General features: G+C 42.5%; 2 protein-coding genes across 3 annotated transcripts in view; both read right to left on the bottom strand.

Annotated features, from left to right (window-relative positions):
• Positions 1-4338: 4338 nt before the first annotated feature.
• Positions 4339-11877, bottom strand: ZNF622 (zinc finger protein 622). Its single transcript, XM_051612055.1, has 7 exons — positions 11756-11877; positions 9201-9809; positions 7904-8158; positions 6693-6855; positions 6152-6264; positions 5134-5277; positions 4339-4571 (listed from the first exon to the last, which is right to left on the bottom strand). The coding sequence occupies exons 2-7, from the start codon at positions 9805-9807 to the stop codon at positions 4444-4446; spliced, it is 1410 nt and encodes a 469-aa protein (XP_051468015.1). The 5' UTR covers positions 9808-9809; positions 11756-11877; the 3' UTR covers positions 4339-4443.
• Positions 11878-12409: 532 nt separating this feature from the next.
• The window catches only part of RETREG1 (reticulophagy regulator 1), a 63599-nt gene continuing 58591 nt past the window's right edge, over positions 12410-17417 (bottom strand). For both annotated transcript variants that reach the window (XM_051609564.1, XM_051609565.1), the window contains one exon: positions 12410-16631. In XM_051609564.1, coding sequence (XP_051465524.1) covers positions 16120-16631 — 512 coding nt within the window. In that variant the 3' untranslated portion in view covers positions 12410-16119. The remainder of the gene's footprint in view (positions 16632-17417) is intronic.

The raw sequence follows: 17417 nt of genomic DNA, 5'->3' as shown, positions 1-17417 counted from the left end.
AGAAGCCATGGAATATATGGATATGGAATTTAACCCTAGATTCTCAGCCAAGATAAAGATGAAAAGACAAATCTATTAAACTGGAAAGTAAATAAGACTCCACACAACAAAAGTAACAAATGGTAGAAAATACATCTCATTATTAGACAACTCTTTTTCTTGCATAAGGGAACTGTACAAAAACATAGATGTTTATTTCATAATGTTATTATTTAAAAATGTGTTTAATGATCCATTTTTGCTTTTGGGAAGAGTCACATAACTTCACACTGAGAAGTGCTGACTACTTTCAGAGGAGAGTGATTCTGAATCCCTTCCTGGCTCTGTTAGCATTTATTACTCTGCTTTTAGTCTGGTACCCTAGACATGTGCAGAAATCCTTAAAGCAAAACTGGCTACAGGTCTCCTGTTACTGTTTCTATGGCTCCTGAAGTGCCAGGCTGCTGCATCCTACACAGGGTAGTTCGGGATGCAGTGGGAAAGACAACAGTCATTTCCTCTGGGTCAGATTCTTGAAAAGAGATAGTTTGGATTGCTCTGACATATAATGTGTCATCAATTGGTCATCATAGCTACGCAGGCTCTGTGAACTGCTAAGGATTCAGGATTTGATAACAGTCTGGTGACTGCTATTCTCCAGCTGCAGCATGGTAGTCAGTTGGACTAAAGAAATTAATGACTAAGATTGAAAGCTTTTAAGATACATTTTTAGTTTTCAGTATGAAGTGCCCTAAATTTTCTCTCTAACCTGTCACCTATTACAGGTCATAATAGTATAAATCCACTTAGGTCTCTCAAGTATGGTTTTCCACCAGCAGCTTCATGCAGATAGTCTGGAGGAAGATGACAAAACTCAGGAGCAGATGAATCCATTAGCACAGGATGCCTCAGTTTTAATATATTAAAAACAACTCTTAAAAGTTGTAGCAAAGAATCTCACTCAAATGCCCCTCAAGCAGCAGATACTTACCAGGCAATGGTCCAATTCCTTTATATGTCAAGCCCTCTACCTTGTGGAAACAGATTAGGGATCAATAACACACCGCTGAAAGGAGTACTTGCCTTAAACAAATCATTACTTTTTAACTTGCAGCTTCAGTGCAATAAGCTGTTAGGATGTTTTACGTATCTGACTCTCTGTGTCTGTGTCACTCTACATCTCCTATGCTTCTCCCTCTTTCCTAGCCCCTCCCTTCCAGATAATGGGTACAAATTTTTCCCTCTAGTACCACTTGCTTTTAAGTAACTTCAGTGTACAAAACAAAAGTACTTCCAAAAGGAGACGGCAGATGTAGTCTATTTGCTCCACCAGGTTTTTCATTCTGCTGATTCATTCTGCAATGCCTGATGCAGCATCAGGACCACCTAAACAATCAGCTATTACTGGATGGACAGGCAGACAGAACACCAACCTTGCCCAAAATGGGGTACCTTTTCTATGCTTCTTCCCAACCTTTCCTACAATGGATGCACCACCTTGAAAAGTGATCATCTTCTCCTCTGGGAGTAGCACACCCACAATCATACTAGGAAATTACTGCCCCAGAGAAGCCACTATATTCAGAGACTGTCTCAAACACACTTGGTTGCCCTAAGACTTTACTTTCTTCACATTCTGATGTTAAGAGCCAGAAAACGGAAGGTCAGAACAGGGTGTACACAGAAGTGTAAGGCTAGATTATAGCCTGAAACACAGCTCCTTGATGGGAACTATCGTTAGGAATGCCTTAAGGAAACAAAAAACTCAGCTCTCCTTCTTACAATCTTCAGGATTTAGGCTCTGGAGGAAAAAGACTAAACTGTAACACTGTCATGTGTGTTTAACATAGACACTCTCAGATGCTTTCACATAGTTGGAGTTACCTGTAACAAGCTGTGCAGTCAGTAGCTCTGTTGCTGAATACTGTAGACAATCTGTGGACTTTTCTAGCTACCCTTTGCTATCAATGCTCTCCCTGGACCTACATAAAGATACTAATAGCAATCCACCTCTCAGAAGTATAGTGCTAATCTGAACTCATGGTAGTGGCAAGCTCTGTCTTCTCACCCTACTGCTATCCTGCATAAATGTACCCTTACTAGAATTTATTTATTTTCATAGAAAACACAATTCTGGGAAAAGCTTTCCTACGCCCTCTGCTGGTTTTCTAAGGCACCCATTTTCAGCTTAGAGTTAACTAGTTCAACTAGAGTTAAAATACTACCTTTAACATTCTGGTAGGGTTTCCCCACCTCTCCTCCATTTTCCTTTGACTAAACTGCAGCAAGATGTATAAGACAGAATCATAGGTGCATATTACACAAGTTGCCTCCTTCAGCTTCCCTGTGACTTGCCAAATGACCACCAATTTTTCTTGCATTTCTTTCTGAACTAGACTGTTAAGGAAATTCAGGCAATCCCCATCTTTTCACAAGCAGCAGGTGTCTTTGAGCAAGTCTGCACAGAGAACAGGAGTTTCCTTTGGTTGTCCTTTCATGTTGAAAGCAGCAAACTCCATGCACCTTCAGCCTGAACCTTATTATGGACCCAAGGTCATTTGTCATTGGATCCATTATCTCCTTGTATTTCTGCCTCCACTGCCACGATGCCTCTAATTTCAGCTACCTCTAAGACTTCAGCAACTGTACCAGATTATGCCCAAGATTCTTCCAGGATAATCATCCTCTCCTTAATGTAAGTTTTGGATATTCCACAAGTGTTTTACAAAAGCTCCAGACTGAATCCTGCTCTGATGCTCACTGCTGACTCATACTGGTATTCAAAGCCAGTTCAGCAGGCTTCAAGTTAAGATGCTGGCTAAGAAGTCAAACCCTTCCATTTATTCATTTTTGTGACACTTCATTTTGGTCTATGTGTAAAGACAATCTAACTTGTTCATAAGCATAAGACCCTTTGATAGCCATCTCTAACTTAAAAGAAAAGGATACGAGCAGCTCCCAAGGGCCAGATTCTGACGCTTGACAAAGACAAGTAGGATATACCTTCAGTGCTAAAGCTAAAATAAATTCAAATGTGAGCTAGATACTGATGTGGATACACAACTGCAAGTCTGCTTTGCCAGGAAATGATTTATCAACACAACTTTAAGATTTTGGATGCAAACGCAGCCTTTAAGATCCTCTCTTTTTTAATGTATAAGTCACTCAACACAGTAAATGCTGTGTCAAATCTATAGCCTGCATTACTGATCAACAAGTTCTGCTTTCTAAGTAAAAGCAGGAACAGCAAAAAAAAAAAAATAAATTCCAAGGCAGAAGATCTTACTAAAAAAAGAAAACAACAAAGAAAAAAACCAAAACACCACAGACAAATCCACAAAACAAAAATACGTATCATGCACTTCCATTGTGAAATGATCATGTTCCTAAGCATCCCGTGAACATACCACTCCTTCAGAAGTACTGAAAGGCCAACATACTACTTGTCCTGATCTCACTTCTCAGAGACACTTTAGAGTGGGCCTACGTGCCCACCTCCTTACATGAAGGTCAGAAGAACTGGTAAAAGTTCATGGAAGATCTCAACACAGACAACACCAGGAACAACACTAGTGCTGCTGCCTCAGCTCTTTAACAAGCAGGTTCTCTCCACATCTGCCTGTAACAGTTCAGCTGCTCAAGTGCTCCACTCTAGCCATTGCATGTCTTGGGTCACTTTCCTTCAGCAAAATCATATGGAACACCAGTACTCACTGGGATCAACAGAAGGAATAACTTCAGAGTTTTAATCGGGAGCTCTTGAGCAGATCATTAGAAATTTAAATTCACTTCAATGTTACACTATTGTTGAGAAGTTTTTAGGAAACAAAAATTTATTACATTAAACATGGAAGTACTGCACTGTAAATTATTAATCCAGTCCTGACCTGGAGCATTAAGTACAGTAAACTTCTGAGGATAATATTAATCCTGGAGTTATGTTTTCCAACAGTGCATTTCTTCAAACAATTATCACTTAACCTTCCCAGAATATCTGCTCTCAAGTTTGCCCCTCAATAATGCCAGACAAAAGTCCAATATACCCAACTAACTTATGTCTGGCACCACAAGTAAAAATCTTCCAGAAGCTTAATCTCAAGCTCTTAGATTTAGGGTCTTCTCTTGACCCAACCATTTTGCAGAATTGGAAACTGAAGATATTCAGACAAATGACAATGTCAACTGCCCCACATAAATGGACTGCACAAAGATGGGCAGCAAGACGATGAACACATCTTTTTGCCACATATTCCATTTAAGACACTTTATTTTTTTAATTCAGGCCAACCATAATTTCACTGGAAGAGACAACCTCCTTGCTCTTTTTCTCATTGACAGAAAGGCACACCACCACACACATTCCCATTTGATAGGTACCAAATCAATTTTAATGATGTCATTCTCAAGCCAGAAACCATTAAATCCCCCTTTCCAAAACCAGTTCCACGCAGCTCAGTTGAGAACTCAGAATCTGACTTGTGCCCGGAAATGCATCTGCTTTGTTGCATTGTTACTCATTCCTGTCTTGAGCATCCACTTTGACTTCATCCTCTGCAGGTACTGCATATCACGCTGCTGAGCAGAGACTGCCCCTGCAGGGAGAGAGGAGGAAGAGAAAGGGATCAATGTCTGTAAGGTTACTTCCTACCTACACGGGACCAATCTGTCCACTTACATCAGCACTTTTTTTTTTCCCCATACTGGTATACTTATTTTCACTTTTCTCTTGGGAAAGGCCAGTTCCCTCTATAAATACCCATGACTATGATCAATGGAAAAGGTTGTTTTGCATTCCAATGTGCACTTATTTTGTTTCAAAAGTGGATATACGTCATTAACACTTCTCCCCAACTGGAGGAGTACTCTAACTGTCCAAAAATGGTTTCTGCTGCATTGTTAAATAGCAAGGGGAGTGGTGTTGACAGGCAGGAACCAACAAACCTTATAAAGAGTCCACATCACAAACACACATGCTAATTTTACACACAACTTCATACTGCATGTTGTTTCTGTGTCAGGAATAAAAGGGAACTGAGTGGAAGACAAACTACTGCATAAAACTCCACAAACATGAAACAAACTTGACCTACTTAATTGTAGAGTGATAACCTCCTAGAATCTCCTCCTCTGCAAAAACTTCACATTGTCACTTACCTGTCTGACCTGTCCAGCCCAAAGCTCTGTACTGCTGCAACACCCGACCCACTGCTTTCTTGTTTTTCACAACAGCCACTGCTCTTGACAGACCAAACCGTTGCTTGTAGTACCTCATTAAAGAACGATGCCCCACTCTTGCACCTGTTCAGAGGAGGGAGCACTTTATTATTCACGACAGTTTTTGAAATGCAGTATTCAAGCATATCCTGAAAACTGTGGAAAATTCCTATGCTGACAAATGCTTTCTAAAGGACCAGAACATTAAAAACTTTAGGACTATTAGAAACTCAGTGTAATTACTGTAGGATCTGCTGTACTGCACTCTACTTCGAAAAAAAACACCCGAAGACTGCTGTTGTTCAAGAGAGCTTTAGCTCAGGTAACAAGCAGGCAGCTCTCAGAAAAGAAAATTATAATTAGGAGACTGAGCAGAGAGGCAATGCTCTTTCAAGCAACCAGGGAAGCAAGCTGCTGACATTCAGGATATCATCTGTAACTGGCAGCACTCTTCAGCATGAAATGGCTGAGGTTCCCTCATACAAAAAAATGCCAAAACAAAACAAACAAAAAAAAAGCAAGCAAGTGTGCCAAATGCTTTACAAGACTAAAGTAAGGTTGTTTAATTAATTTTACTGAACAAGTTTACTAAATTAATTACCAGCTGCCTCCCGCCAAAAAACCTACACTGGATAACCTAAGTTATAGGCCTTTCAACTTGCACTAAAACAAGATGTGGATGTTCTTAAGAGTTTATGATGAGAGTCACATGTTAACGAAGAGGTAAAGTGGGTTCCAAAAGAACCCCCCAGCCCAGACCACATATATATTAAAGCTGAAGAAGTTGAACTATTTGGTACTGAAAATAATGTGAGGACGAAACCCAAGACACTTAGATGCAAAATTACTTTCTCCCTTGCCACAAGAATCACTTACAACAACGACCTACACTGCAGGTAAGGGCTGCAGCTATGAGAAATGCAGAGAAAGTATTTTGTAACACAAATCCCAGGCCTACCAGACGGAAGGATCAGCTCCATGGTGTCATCATCATAATCCAGCTCTCTCTCTGTTGATTGCTCTCCAGGCACCTCCCCATCTTCCCCATCCTTGTGATCAGGGTAACTGCTCCTGTGGAGGAGTAGCAGTACATAGTTTCTACATGGTGAGCAGCCACAGCTATCCAGAACTGCCATGCATAGCTTTCACCTGCCTATATATAACAGTAGATAATAAGCCCACAATCTGCCTAAAAGGTAATGGGAGACAGTTATGCTCCTTTATGGTCTTTGCCGGTGCACTGAAACCTACAACAGCGAACATAAAAAACAGAATCCAAAATATATTTCCATGTAGGACTGGTATTAGTGGTCATAGGAGAAGAGAACCAATCATATTGTTACGCTTACCTAGAAAAGTGGCAAACCAGCCACATAGAATAAGCGTGAGAACCAAAAATAGGACTAAATTTTAAGAATTAATAATAGTTTCTGATGAAATAATCAACTGGCCTTTTGTCTGTCCCCATCTGTGCTGCACTCAAAGAAAAGCATTCTCACCTAAAATCATAGAAGTCGGCAAATTCCAGGGCAGCATCTCCATCTGTGAAGAGTTTGCAGTGGCTTTTATCATTCATGTGAGCCTGTACTGCTTCTGTAGAGTAGAAGGATTTCCCTTTTTCATTGCACCAGATGCAGATTTTCCCAACACCAATTTTGTCTCCTGCAGAAAACATTGACACTTCTGTTGGTCTGAATAGAGCCTCCCTAGTCAATACTTAACATTTCTGTGCTGCAGGCTTCCCAGCTTGCAGGCACAAAGCCTGAGAGGGAGCCTTGAGCACTTCATTTCCAGAAAAGCCCTGCTGTTCCTATACCTTGACCACACAGCTCTATCAGGGACAAGTGCATGACGAGGCATGGATCACAGAGCCATAGAATAGTACGGATTGGAAGGGACTTCTGGAGATCATCTAGTGCAACCCCCCAGCTAGAGCAGGATCCCCTAGAGAAGATTACACAGGAACATGTTCAGGTGGGTTTTGAATGTCTGCAGGGATGGAGACTCCACAGCCTCCCTGGACACCTTGTTCCAGTGCTCCGTTACCCTCAGAATAAAGAAGTATTTTCTCATATTCAGGTTACATCTCCTGTGTAACAGGCTGTGGCCATTACCACTTGTTCTGTCACTAGATCATTATGTGTTCTCAATAACAAATTTCAGACTTCCAATACAGTTTTTTACTTGATACTCCAAAATTATTTTATTCTCATCATTACTTGTAGACTTCAAGGAAGATACTTCTTTCCTAGCTTTTAGCTCTCTCACAAGTACTGTAAACCCATGAGGCAAATACTTGTGACTCATTAGTATAGTTATGATTGGAAAATACCTCCAAGATCATCAAGTCCAACCTAGCACGCTGTCAAGTCTACCACATAGAATCACAGAATGAAAAGGATAACACAGTGTATACGCATACTTTAGAAACAGTTTTGTCCTAAATTTCTTGTCAGCTGAAGAGCTTTCTCAACATTAGAAAACTACCTGAGACCTCCAGCACACAGGACATTTGCTCAGTGGGGTTTCCTCTCACTCTCCTCAGAAAGCCTGTGGTTCTGTTCATGATCAAATACTGAACTAGACAGCACCAGATTTTAAACAAAAAAAAACACCTCCAAATGCATTTTAAGTAATATCCAATTGAAAATAAGCAATATCAGTATATAATTACCCTGATCAACAAATCAATGAACATTTACAGGCATACCGAGGTACTTGATTAGTCCTCTGAGATCCACAAGGTACTCTATGTCTGGAATGAAGAAACTGTGAATTTTTGTCATATGGGCCACATTTTTTGTGAGAGATCTTGAATGATGGGAACAGAACAAGCAGTCTGTAACTGGTATGGCCCCAACAGCAGGAGTGCTTTCAGCTTCTGCCTGCTCCTCCTCTTCTTCTCCCACACTTTCCATCTCTTCTTCAGAGCTGATGTCTTCATCAGAATCCATGTCTTCCCAGTCTTTTAAAGGAAATGAAAGAAATATTTGATCACTTCTACCAAGAAAAACAAGTTCCAGTTAAGTTAGAAAAAGTTATCATTGCATTTTCTACTCTTACAGCTAAGTGCCACACAGTCACTTCAAGGTGTGAGAATATACCATTGCCAATAAAACACATTTCTTTCTAAGATGCACAGTGAAATTTAACTCTGCTCATGAAAAAGTTGGCAGAGCCAGTATTTTCTCTTCTCTGTTTTCTCACCTATTAACACCTTATTGCTGTTTGAAGCCTTGAATTTAATTCCATACAGCACATGACACAAACATGGCTCATTAAAAACAATACAACTCTCTCAGAATCATGAAAATACACAGTTCCATCAGTGACTCAGCAGTGAGGGAAAACACATGCCTGTTCAAACATCCATCTTTAACAACAGAGAAGAACAAAGCCAGCTGTCACAGGTATTGTGTTACATTATGTTACAGTACTTTAGTACACTTGCAGTTTTACACATATGCAAGATTACTGCAGAGCTCATAAATGGAGAGAGGAACTAACAAACTGATCATACTGCTAGAAGTAAAAAAAAACACAACCAAAATAATAATAAAAAATCCAAAATCAACTCCACTCCCACCTGCCTTCAACAGATCAGTAAAGGGATAGATGGGACAACAGCAAATGATCATGAATGGATTTTTGTTCAGCTATTTTTCATAAGTAGTTTTAGGTAACTTTTATGCTAACCTTCCTTAAAGGAAGCTTCCCCTGGAATTTTATGCGAGAAATAGCGCTCAGATTAGCAACTGTTTATATTCAACCTTCACACGGATTAGCATTTTTCACAGCTGGCATTTCAGACAATAGCACAGAGACCCTGACTGCAAGCATGGGCCAACCTTAACTCCTTTGTTAAGCTGAAAATTTAACCAACAGGTAGGTCTTTTGTGATGGAAAAATGCTGTCCTACTACAGAAACATAAGGAGGCTTCTACACAAAACCAACAACTACATAGATTACCCCAAGCTACCCCTCCTCAGTATGTTTGCCGCCTTACCTTCTTCTACATCCTCCTCTTCCTCTGCTTGTTGTTTGGCCAGCTTCTTTGCTTGCTGCTCAAACCACTGCAGACGTGGAGGTTTCTCCAGTCGTTCTCTACTCTGTGGTAAGCTGGTGCTTCTTGTAGAAACTGGAGACCTATTTGCAGTACTAGGAGGCAAAGGTGTCTTCTTGGGAGAAGAAGACGGCTGAGCTCTGATGGCTTGCTGAATAGCTGCGTTCATTTCATCTTTGTTTACACTCTCCGGGGCCAGTCCCTTTTCCAGGTTCTTCTCATTTAATATTTTCACCTTCTTGTTGACAGCTTGAACAGCCTTCTTCTCCAGCTCCAGGTGCTTCTTAGACTTCAAGTGATTCTCATAGGCATTGAAAGTGGAGAATCTCTTGCTGCAAACTGTGCAGTAAGTGGCAGTGATTTTATTCTGCTCCTCTGCTACTGCTCTCTGAGCTAAGACTCTCTCTTGGAAATTCTCAGCAGTGACAGGAGGCATTTCAGCAACCTTACGCTTCAGGTTGTATCTATGCCAGTCAGTTTTGTAATGGGCACGCTGAATGTCAGCATCCTTGAAAGCCACACGGCAAGTGATACAAGTGTAGGTTGCCATTACTGGAAAGCAGGGGAAAAAAACAATAATCATGCTACAAAGGTAAGTAACAGCCACAAAAACCCCAAACACAACATCCTGACAGCACCCATGTAAGGCATCGTAAGACATATAGTTCTTGTACAGAATTAAGATTTGTTAAACATCAGCATTAGCAAACGGCATGTTATCTATTAGAAGGAACAAAAATTGGTAAGAAATTAAGTAATAATAGAAAAAGGTTTTGATATACTGATCAGAGACTACTCATATTGCAGCAGAATCAGAGCCCTCCCACACCTGGACCCAGCACCCCCTGTGCTTGTCAGGCCTCGTACACCAAATGAGAGTTCCCTGCCCTACAGTAAAAAGTGCAGAGCTTTCAAAGCAGTACTGAATATCAGCAACTAAAGGTTCTGAAGAAGCTTATATTCTGCCAACGACAGGCGTTTGAGGAGACTAGTGATTGCTCCAAAATAAGGGTAAAAAGGGAAGACATGCTTTCATGTCTATTTTCCATTTTCTACAGCCTTATCAAACGTAAAAAAAAAGTTACTGCATTTAAAACCCTCTCAGCTATTTTGAAGCAGGGCCAGTACTGTCAACACTTAACCCCACAGAACTGTTTTTCTGGAGATGCAGTCAGTCATGCCTAGATCTAGCACCTGAAGCTACTCCTACCCTTGGCCTTCCTCCACTTCCCAGCATCCAGCTGAGCTGCACTACTAGGCCTGGACTCTTAGTTTACTGCTTGGACTATCTGTAATCCCACAGTAAAAGAAAATGCATAAACAGAATATAAAGGTCCTACTATTTTATGTGAAATTCAATAACCATCCATCCAGTGTAATCGATGTTTTTTGTTTCAGAGGAAAATGCATCCTTTGCCCACTGAGGGATCCTGATTGCTCTCTGAAGCATTTCCCTCCCACCTGTAGAGCTCTCCATCCCTTTCCTAACCCAAGCAAGTATTTTACAGCCCAAATCCAACTGGAACAGATTAATGTTTGCTGTTAGTCACAAACTCCTGGCAAAAACCTGAGGGACAGAACTGTTTGATCTGGTCCATTACAGGTAGACAGGAGCTACACACTAGCTTACCCTGGGAGTGATTAAATAAACACCACAAAACAGATCAGAAGAAGAGGTACATAACTGAGAGTATCCAAACCCACAAACCTTCAGATCTTACTACTACATGGAAAAATAATGTTTACAATCCGAATTCCATGAAGTAGAAAAACCACCTACAGAATCCCGTGTAGTCACACCAGCACTTCCCATTACTCACCTATCATCTCCACGCACAGAACCGAAGCACAGAATCTGCCCCTGCCTGTGGCTCAGGAAATCAAAACTTGAGGCACTCGCAAACCTCCAGCTCAAGGCACAGCCAAGCCCTTCCAGAAGCATCTGGTTCTCCCCACAGGGTCTTTATTAGGGCTGATTTTAGCTGCTTTTATTGGGAGTTTAAATTGTGCTGGCGTTCCTAAGGCTGACACCAGACAGAAAGGCCTGACTGATCGGCGGGTGTTTATTATACGGACACCAGAAGCGACAGCACAACTTAAACCAGGGGTCAAAACCGCGAAAAAGAACAAAATAAAACAAACCCAAAGACAAGAGGGTGGAGGCGGAAGCCGGGAGCCTCCAGCCGCCAAACGTGACTCAGACAAGACTCACCCGGAGATTCCGCCCTCAGGGAGAGCGACCGACACCTCCAGGCCGCGCAGCCCACCCCGGGCCGCCCGGGGCCTCGACCCACCCCCCGCTATCGCCCGCTGGAGCTGAGCTGAGCCGGGCTGGGCCGGCCTGGCCGGGCCTGGTCTGGTCTAACCTGGCCTGGCCTGGCCTAACCTGGCCTGGCCCGGCCCTGCCCGGCCTCACCGATCCGGCCGCTGCCCCGCGCACCCTGGGCGCGGCAGCCCAGCGCCGCCCCCCGCTCCCGGCCCCGCGGCACCGCACCTACCGCCGGCGGGACGCGCAGCAGCAGCAGCAGCAGCAGCAGCAGGAACCGGCGGGCGGGCAGACGGAGCCCGGCGGGGCCCGGCAGGGAGGGCGGACTCGGGCCTCCCTCCCCGTCCCGGCAAGCCCCGCCCGCCCCCGCCGCAGCGCCCCCTGCCGCCCGGCGGCTGCAGCGCGGGGCCTCCTCCGCCCCAGGGCCCGCGGCGGGCCGGGCCGGGCCGGGCCGGGCCGGGGGCTCCTCCCGCCCCCCCCGCTGCCCACATGAGAACCACCCGCCTGGGCAGCGGGCCGGAAACGCCTCGGCAGTGCTAGGGGTGAGGCCGAGAGGCGGGAGGAGCGTTCGCTGGGTGCGGGCCGGGGGGAGGGAGACACCCGGAGATGGGAATCGCCTTCCCGGGAAGTGATGGATTCCCCAGCGCCGAACGCTGAAGGCTCAGCTGGACAGGGTGCTGGGCCATCTGATCTGAACGGTGTTCCTACCTAACGAGGTCGCCCCAGGTGATCCTCGAGGTGTCTTCCCACCTGGCGTTCTGTGATGCCATACACAAGGCAACAGCGGAACCTAAATAAAAAGGGGTTGGGTTGTGGCATTGTTTTGGCATTGTGTCCCCCCCCCAACCCCCCTATTTTGGAAACAAATTGACAACTGGAGATGGTGAAAGATAAAAACTAACACATATTTATTAAATGGTTTTACAAACAATCAATATAATAATTCCATGTTTACAAAATAGTCATCAGGCTAGGTAAAGTGCTGCAAAGTATTTTAAATAAAGACATTTTGCAATCCTCCAGTTTCTGGTTACCTGGATGGGCGGGGGTTGCAGGCTGCTGCGCTGCTCACGTGCTGAGAACAGACGGGGAGACGCAGGGGGGTTGTTCAGACTGCGTAAACAGTCTGAAAAAAAGTGCAAAGCAAACAAAACAAGTAAAACCGAGTATTTCTTCATATCCTATTACTTTGGGTTAAGATTCTCTCCCCTCCTCTGCATCGAGCATTTTATTTCCCCCCAGACAAACTGACGCGTGGCAGGTAGGTGTGCGGTGCAGGCGCAGGGGAAGTCCAGCGTGCTGGAGATGGGTGCTCGGACCCCGGGTTTGACACGCTGAAGGCCACCGATCCCACGGCGGCCGCTCCGCTGGTCACTCAGAGGGAACGGCATACGGGAAAGTCTTCCGAGTGCGAAGGACTGCACTGCATCCCACAGTCCTGACTGCCATTCTCCTCCAGCCCGGATGCATGGAGAAGCCACTGCAAGGCGAGGGAGGGTGAGGACTTTCACCACGCTACTGCAAAAAGACCTGGCACCCTCAATTTACTACCAGGCCAGAGCACACCAGGTCACGCAGGCAGAACTGATCCCACAGCAAGATCCTGCCCTGTGTCGCTCCCAGGGCACTTGCTCACGTGTCCACACTCTGCTCTTGCCCTCTAGGCTGCCTGTATTGACTTTTGACTGGAACCTGCACGCAAGCAGGCTTTCATGTTTCAAAGCTACGTGCTACCTCATGCTTGCTTGGTCTTTCTTCCTCTCCGTGTCTTCAGTTTTGGAAGATGGGAAGGTGACGACGACCAGTGTTCGGGTTGGAAAGATGCTGTGGACCATTTTGACAGGAATTTTTAATTAACTGCTATTTTGTGGCTGCTGCTAGAATACAGCAAAATGAAGGTTTCTTGAGGGATTTCCAACTGAAGGCAGTGTGGAAGGGATCTCACAAAGGAGAGAAACTGTTTCTTTGTGTTCTGCTGTCAAACTGCTGGCAGTGGAATGTACTGTGTCTGAGAGAAGTGTTTCTTATGTGTGGTTGTTTGGGAGGGAAGAGGTAATTGCAAAACTAAGCATCTTTGCCCTACCTGAGGAGGAATATTAAATGGTACGGAATTACCTCCTTCCCATTACACAGTATTAAGGGCCTTGAATGTAATTGACTACCATGAGAACAGAAAAATAAAATTCTAAAGACACTCAAATAAGCAATTATGCCCCTAAACTTTAATGATTTGCTTGTTCCAAGTTTTGCTTTGTTTTTCTTTCTGGAAAAAGAAAAAAAATAAATTGAGACTTGTACTGCAGAAAAGTCAAGCTACTTTTCTATCTTGAAACCAGAAAATGGATCATTTACAAAAAGTCCAAGAAACTCCTCCAACTGCTTTTACTTCTTGATCTAATCTGTTATTCAAGAAGAGTGCCCCTGCATTACACACTTTTATAACCACAAGCATTCTTCATAAAACAACAATAAAGTGCATGCTCTTATAATGCCACCATTGATAGCCAGCTAGTCCATCCCATCAACCTGCTCTAGAAGGGCCTGTGAATGACTGACCGCTCCCTCCCTCCCTCCTGCCTCTCCCCATTTCACCTCCTGGCACCAGTGCTTCTCTTCAAGGAAGCACAGTTGTCTGGGTGTCCTATGAAGTTTCATCAACAACTTGGAAGCCGTACTCTTCTAACTTACAGACCGTCCTGAGCATGCAGCAAGGAAACAAGGCTTTCAACTCATCTGAGACATTTAAATGGCCTATAAAGTGACTGATTTCCCAGCAAAAGCTTCTTTTGTTTTTTCAATGGGAAGGACAGGCTTAGGGAAGTGAAAAAAGAAACTTAACATGTGGCCATGTTTTTTTAATACTTCCATAAACTTTTTTAATGTTAAGATGTTATAGTTTCAAAAGCTGCCATCTTGTGGGATCTATATGCAGCATTCACTTACTTTGTAATGGACTTGATAGTGAAGGCACAGGCTCACTTTTTTACTGGTAATGGACAGCAAACACGGTCAATATGCGTTACTGACACAAGAGCACAAGCAACAATAAAGTCAGTGTCAAAAATTCTCAGCATCTTTCCTTTCACTACACTCTTTTTGGCCATCGGCCTTTTTTTTCACCTCAGAAAGAAAAACAAATTAAAATGGAGTTAACTTTAAACACAGGTTTACCTACACATATATGTTAGTGGAAGATTTTCATAATCTGTTGCTGTACTTTTGGAGGGTCCTAGATGACAGTATTCACCTCTTCAAATGCCAGCAAATGGAAAATCACTTCAGTAGTAGCAGCTGACATGGTCCCTCAACTTTGCTAACACTTGATATCATATTCAAAAAACTAGCTTTACTTCTTCCTATTTCTTTGATTGCTATTGCTTGGTATTACAATTCAATTTTGTCACAGGTGAACAAAAAAGCTCTAGAAAAAGTTAAATAAGTTACCTGCTTAAGATCCCAGGCTACTCTCTGAGCATGTGTGGAGTTTAAGCTGGCAAATAATTTAAATGACTTCTTTTTTGTTTGCTTTAAATTAAATTTAATTTAAATGCCAAGAAGACGACTCTGAGTGTCTTCTATAGCAAATGACCTCACTGAATACTTGTAATCTTAAAAAGATTCAGCTTGCAACACAGCTTTTGTTGCAACTGATAGAAGCTGTCCTGGGAAAAAATCATAAATCTCACAGAATCTTGAATTGAGAAAGCTGAACCTAAAAAACCCTTTTCTTTTATTATTTTTATTTTTTTAAACTCTAACCCCTATTCAAAAAAATAACTACCCTCACCTGCTCGCAAGAAGGTTGTTCGGTTTACATGATATTAACTCTTAAATGTAAAAATGTGTTGGCTGACTTTATATGGGCAATACTGCCACGGACCAGACTCTATCAAGTAACACAGCAGGCCTTCGGTCAAATAGCATGCCACTTTACAACTCTACAAGCCTAAACCAGCAAAAACCTTGGAAATGCATCACCATATCCAAAAATAATTCAAAGGTTTTAAGTATGAAATCAAGATCTTTGATAGTGCTGCACACATATTTAAACTAGAGTTGTGCTGGTTAATGTGTTTCATATGTAGTAGATGCATTACACATAATGCTAACTGCAGGGATGATTGAAGGAGGTGAGATTTAGTAAATCTCATTGCAACCCTTTGATAACTCGCCCTCACTGTGTGAATCATTAATTGTATTCCATGGTTGGCAACCAAGAGTAAGCAAACTGCCAATGTAAAAAATTTGGCTCAGGACTCCAAAATACATGGTTGGCAAAAAGATAAAAAAAAACTCTCCCCCAACTCTTTTGAACAACTGACCTCTCCAACACTCATCTGCAACCAAACAGTGGATAGATAATTCATTTCCATGCTATTACACTGAGGTATAACTACTGAAAACATTAAGCTATCAGTATCAGCTGATATTTTTCCAGTTAATTCACTCTGCATAAGGGAAATTATTACAACACATCTAGAGGGATAGTTAAAGCTTACAGCTTAAAATTTCCTTTTTGTTTTTTGTTTTTTTTTTGCATTTGATTTTTTGTGTGTGTGTTTCATTTCTTCTATGTTATCAGCTGCAATTTCTAGGTTAATGACTTCCAAGCAGATTTGAAAGGAAGCCTGACGATTTCTTCTTTTCTTGGGATTCTGCTTCTTGGCCTTGTGAAAGTCCCAATTCCTTCTCAATCTGCTCAAGCTCAGACTGGTCAAGCAGTTCAAAATCATCAGCTTCCTCTGTGTCTGTCTCCTCGCTCAAACTGGGCGCTGCGTGTGAGGGAGCCTGCTGTGCGGCCTGCAGCTGGTCTTTGATGGCAGCAGACACTGCAGCAGCAATGACATCCCCAGCAATTCCACTCATTAAATTAAAGGTTTGGTCACTGGTCAACGGCAAGGACAGCCCTGCAGTGGACGGTCTCTCTTTACTCTGTCTGGAAACATGATCCACCTTGAAAGACGTTTGTTCTTTTTTCCGTTCGTGCTGGACGGGGATGCCGATGCTTGAGTCCTCATCGTCATTTGTCCCGGTGCCATTTTCTAAAGAAGGAAATTCTGAAAGGTCTCTAGCAAAAGCTTCTTCATGATCACTAGGTCGGTCAAAATCTATTACGGGGTTAACAGAAGGAAACAGTGTTAGTAAACATGAAAGGCTTCCCAAAAAAGCAGCCAAATGTAAAAATGTGATTAGCAACTGTTCCTTTGAATACATTTACTAATCCAGACTCTGGTAGCCTTTGGTAGTTGCAGTGCAGAGGAGCTGTGTGTGACATCTAAAATCACATGGGTTTGAAGTCGTAAATCTAGTACAACAAATCACCTGGAATCAGCCTATCTCAGAAAGCTAGTTGAGTAAAATATCTTTTTGAAATGATATATAGCTGTTTATGAAACAACCCATGCAAATCTTTAGCATGGCCAGTTCTAAATACATCAACCACATAAACTCCTAAAATGTACAATGCGACAGCAGTCTCTAAACTCTTTTTTCACCATATATAAAAATGATAAATATGTAAGCATATAGAAATGTACTAACAGCTTTTAATACATTTGTTTAAATAGGTTTAGCATGTTCTCCTTTCTTGGCCAGTGCTTGTATTAAATAGGAATCAGAAAAAGGATATTCTACAGATGACTAGGATTGTTTCATTTTTTTCAAGAGGATAAAAAGCAGAATGTAAACAAATAAAACCTTAGATCTTTACGGCTGCATTAATGGCCCAATATTTGTTATTAGAAATGTGTGAAACATACTGTACAGCACATGGCCTGTGGAAGAGGCTTAAATGAGCATAAGGTAATATTTTGATTTAGTATTTGAATTAGAAGGTAAAAAAAAACCAACAGTTTGAACTTACTTTCTACGAAAACAAGTAATAGAGGCATTGA

This window comes from Apus apus, chromosome 2 (genome assembly GCF_020740795.1).
Source record: "Apus apus isolate bApuApu2 chromosome 2, bApuApu2.pri.cur, whole genome shotgun sequence".
Taxonomy (NCBI): domain Eukaryota; kingdom Metazoa; phylum Chordata; class Aves; order Apodiformes; family Apodidae; genus Apus; species Apus apus.
The sequence above is the reverse complement of the archived record's forward strand: the minus strand, read 5'-3'. Positions and strand labels throughout refer to the sequence as shown.

What these genes read in the sequence shown, in the direction of transcription:
- ZNF622 (XM_051612055.1), bottom strand. Translation starts at nt 9,807, where the DNA reads ATGGCAACCTACACTTGTATCACTTGCCGTGTGGCTTTCAAGGATGCT. An exon ending in AGAGGAGGATGTAGAAGAAG is followed by an intron (nt 8,159 to 9,200) that starts GTAAGGCGGCAA and finishes TTCCTTTAAAAG; the next exon opens with ACTGGGAAGACATGGATTCT. An exon ending in AGGACTAATCAAGTACCTCG is followed by an intron (nt 6,856 to 7,903) that starts GTATGCCTGTAA and finishes TGTTTTCTGCAG; the next exon opens with GAGACAAAATTGGTGTTGGG.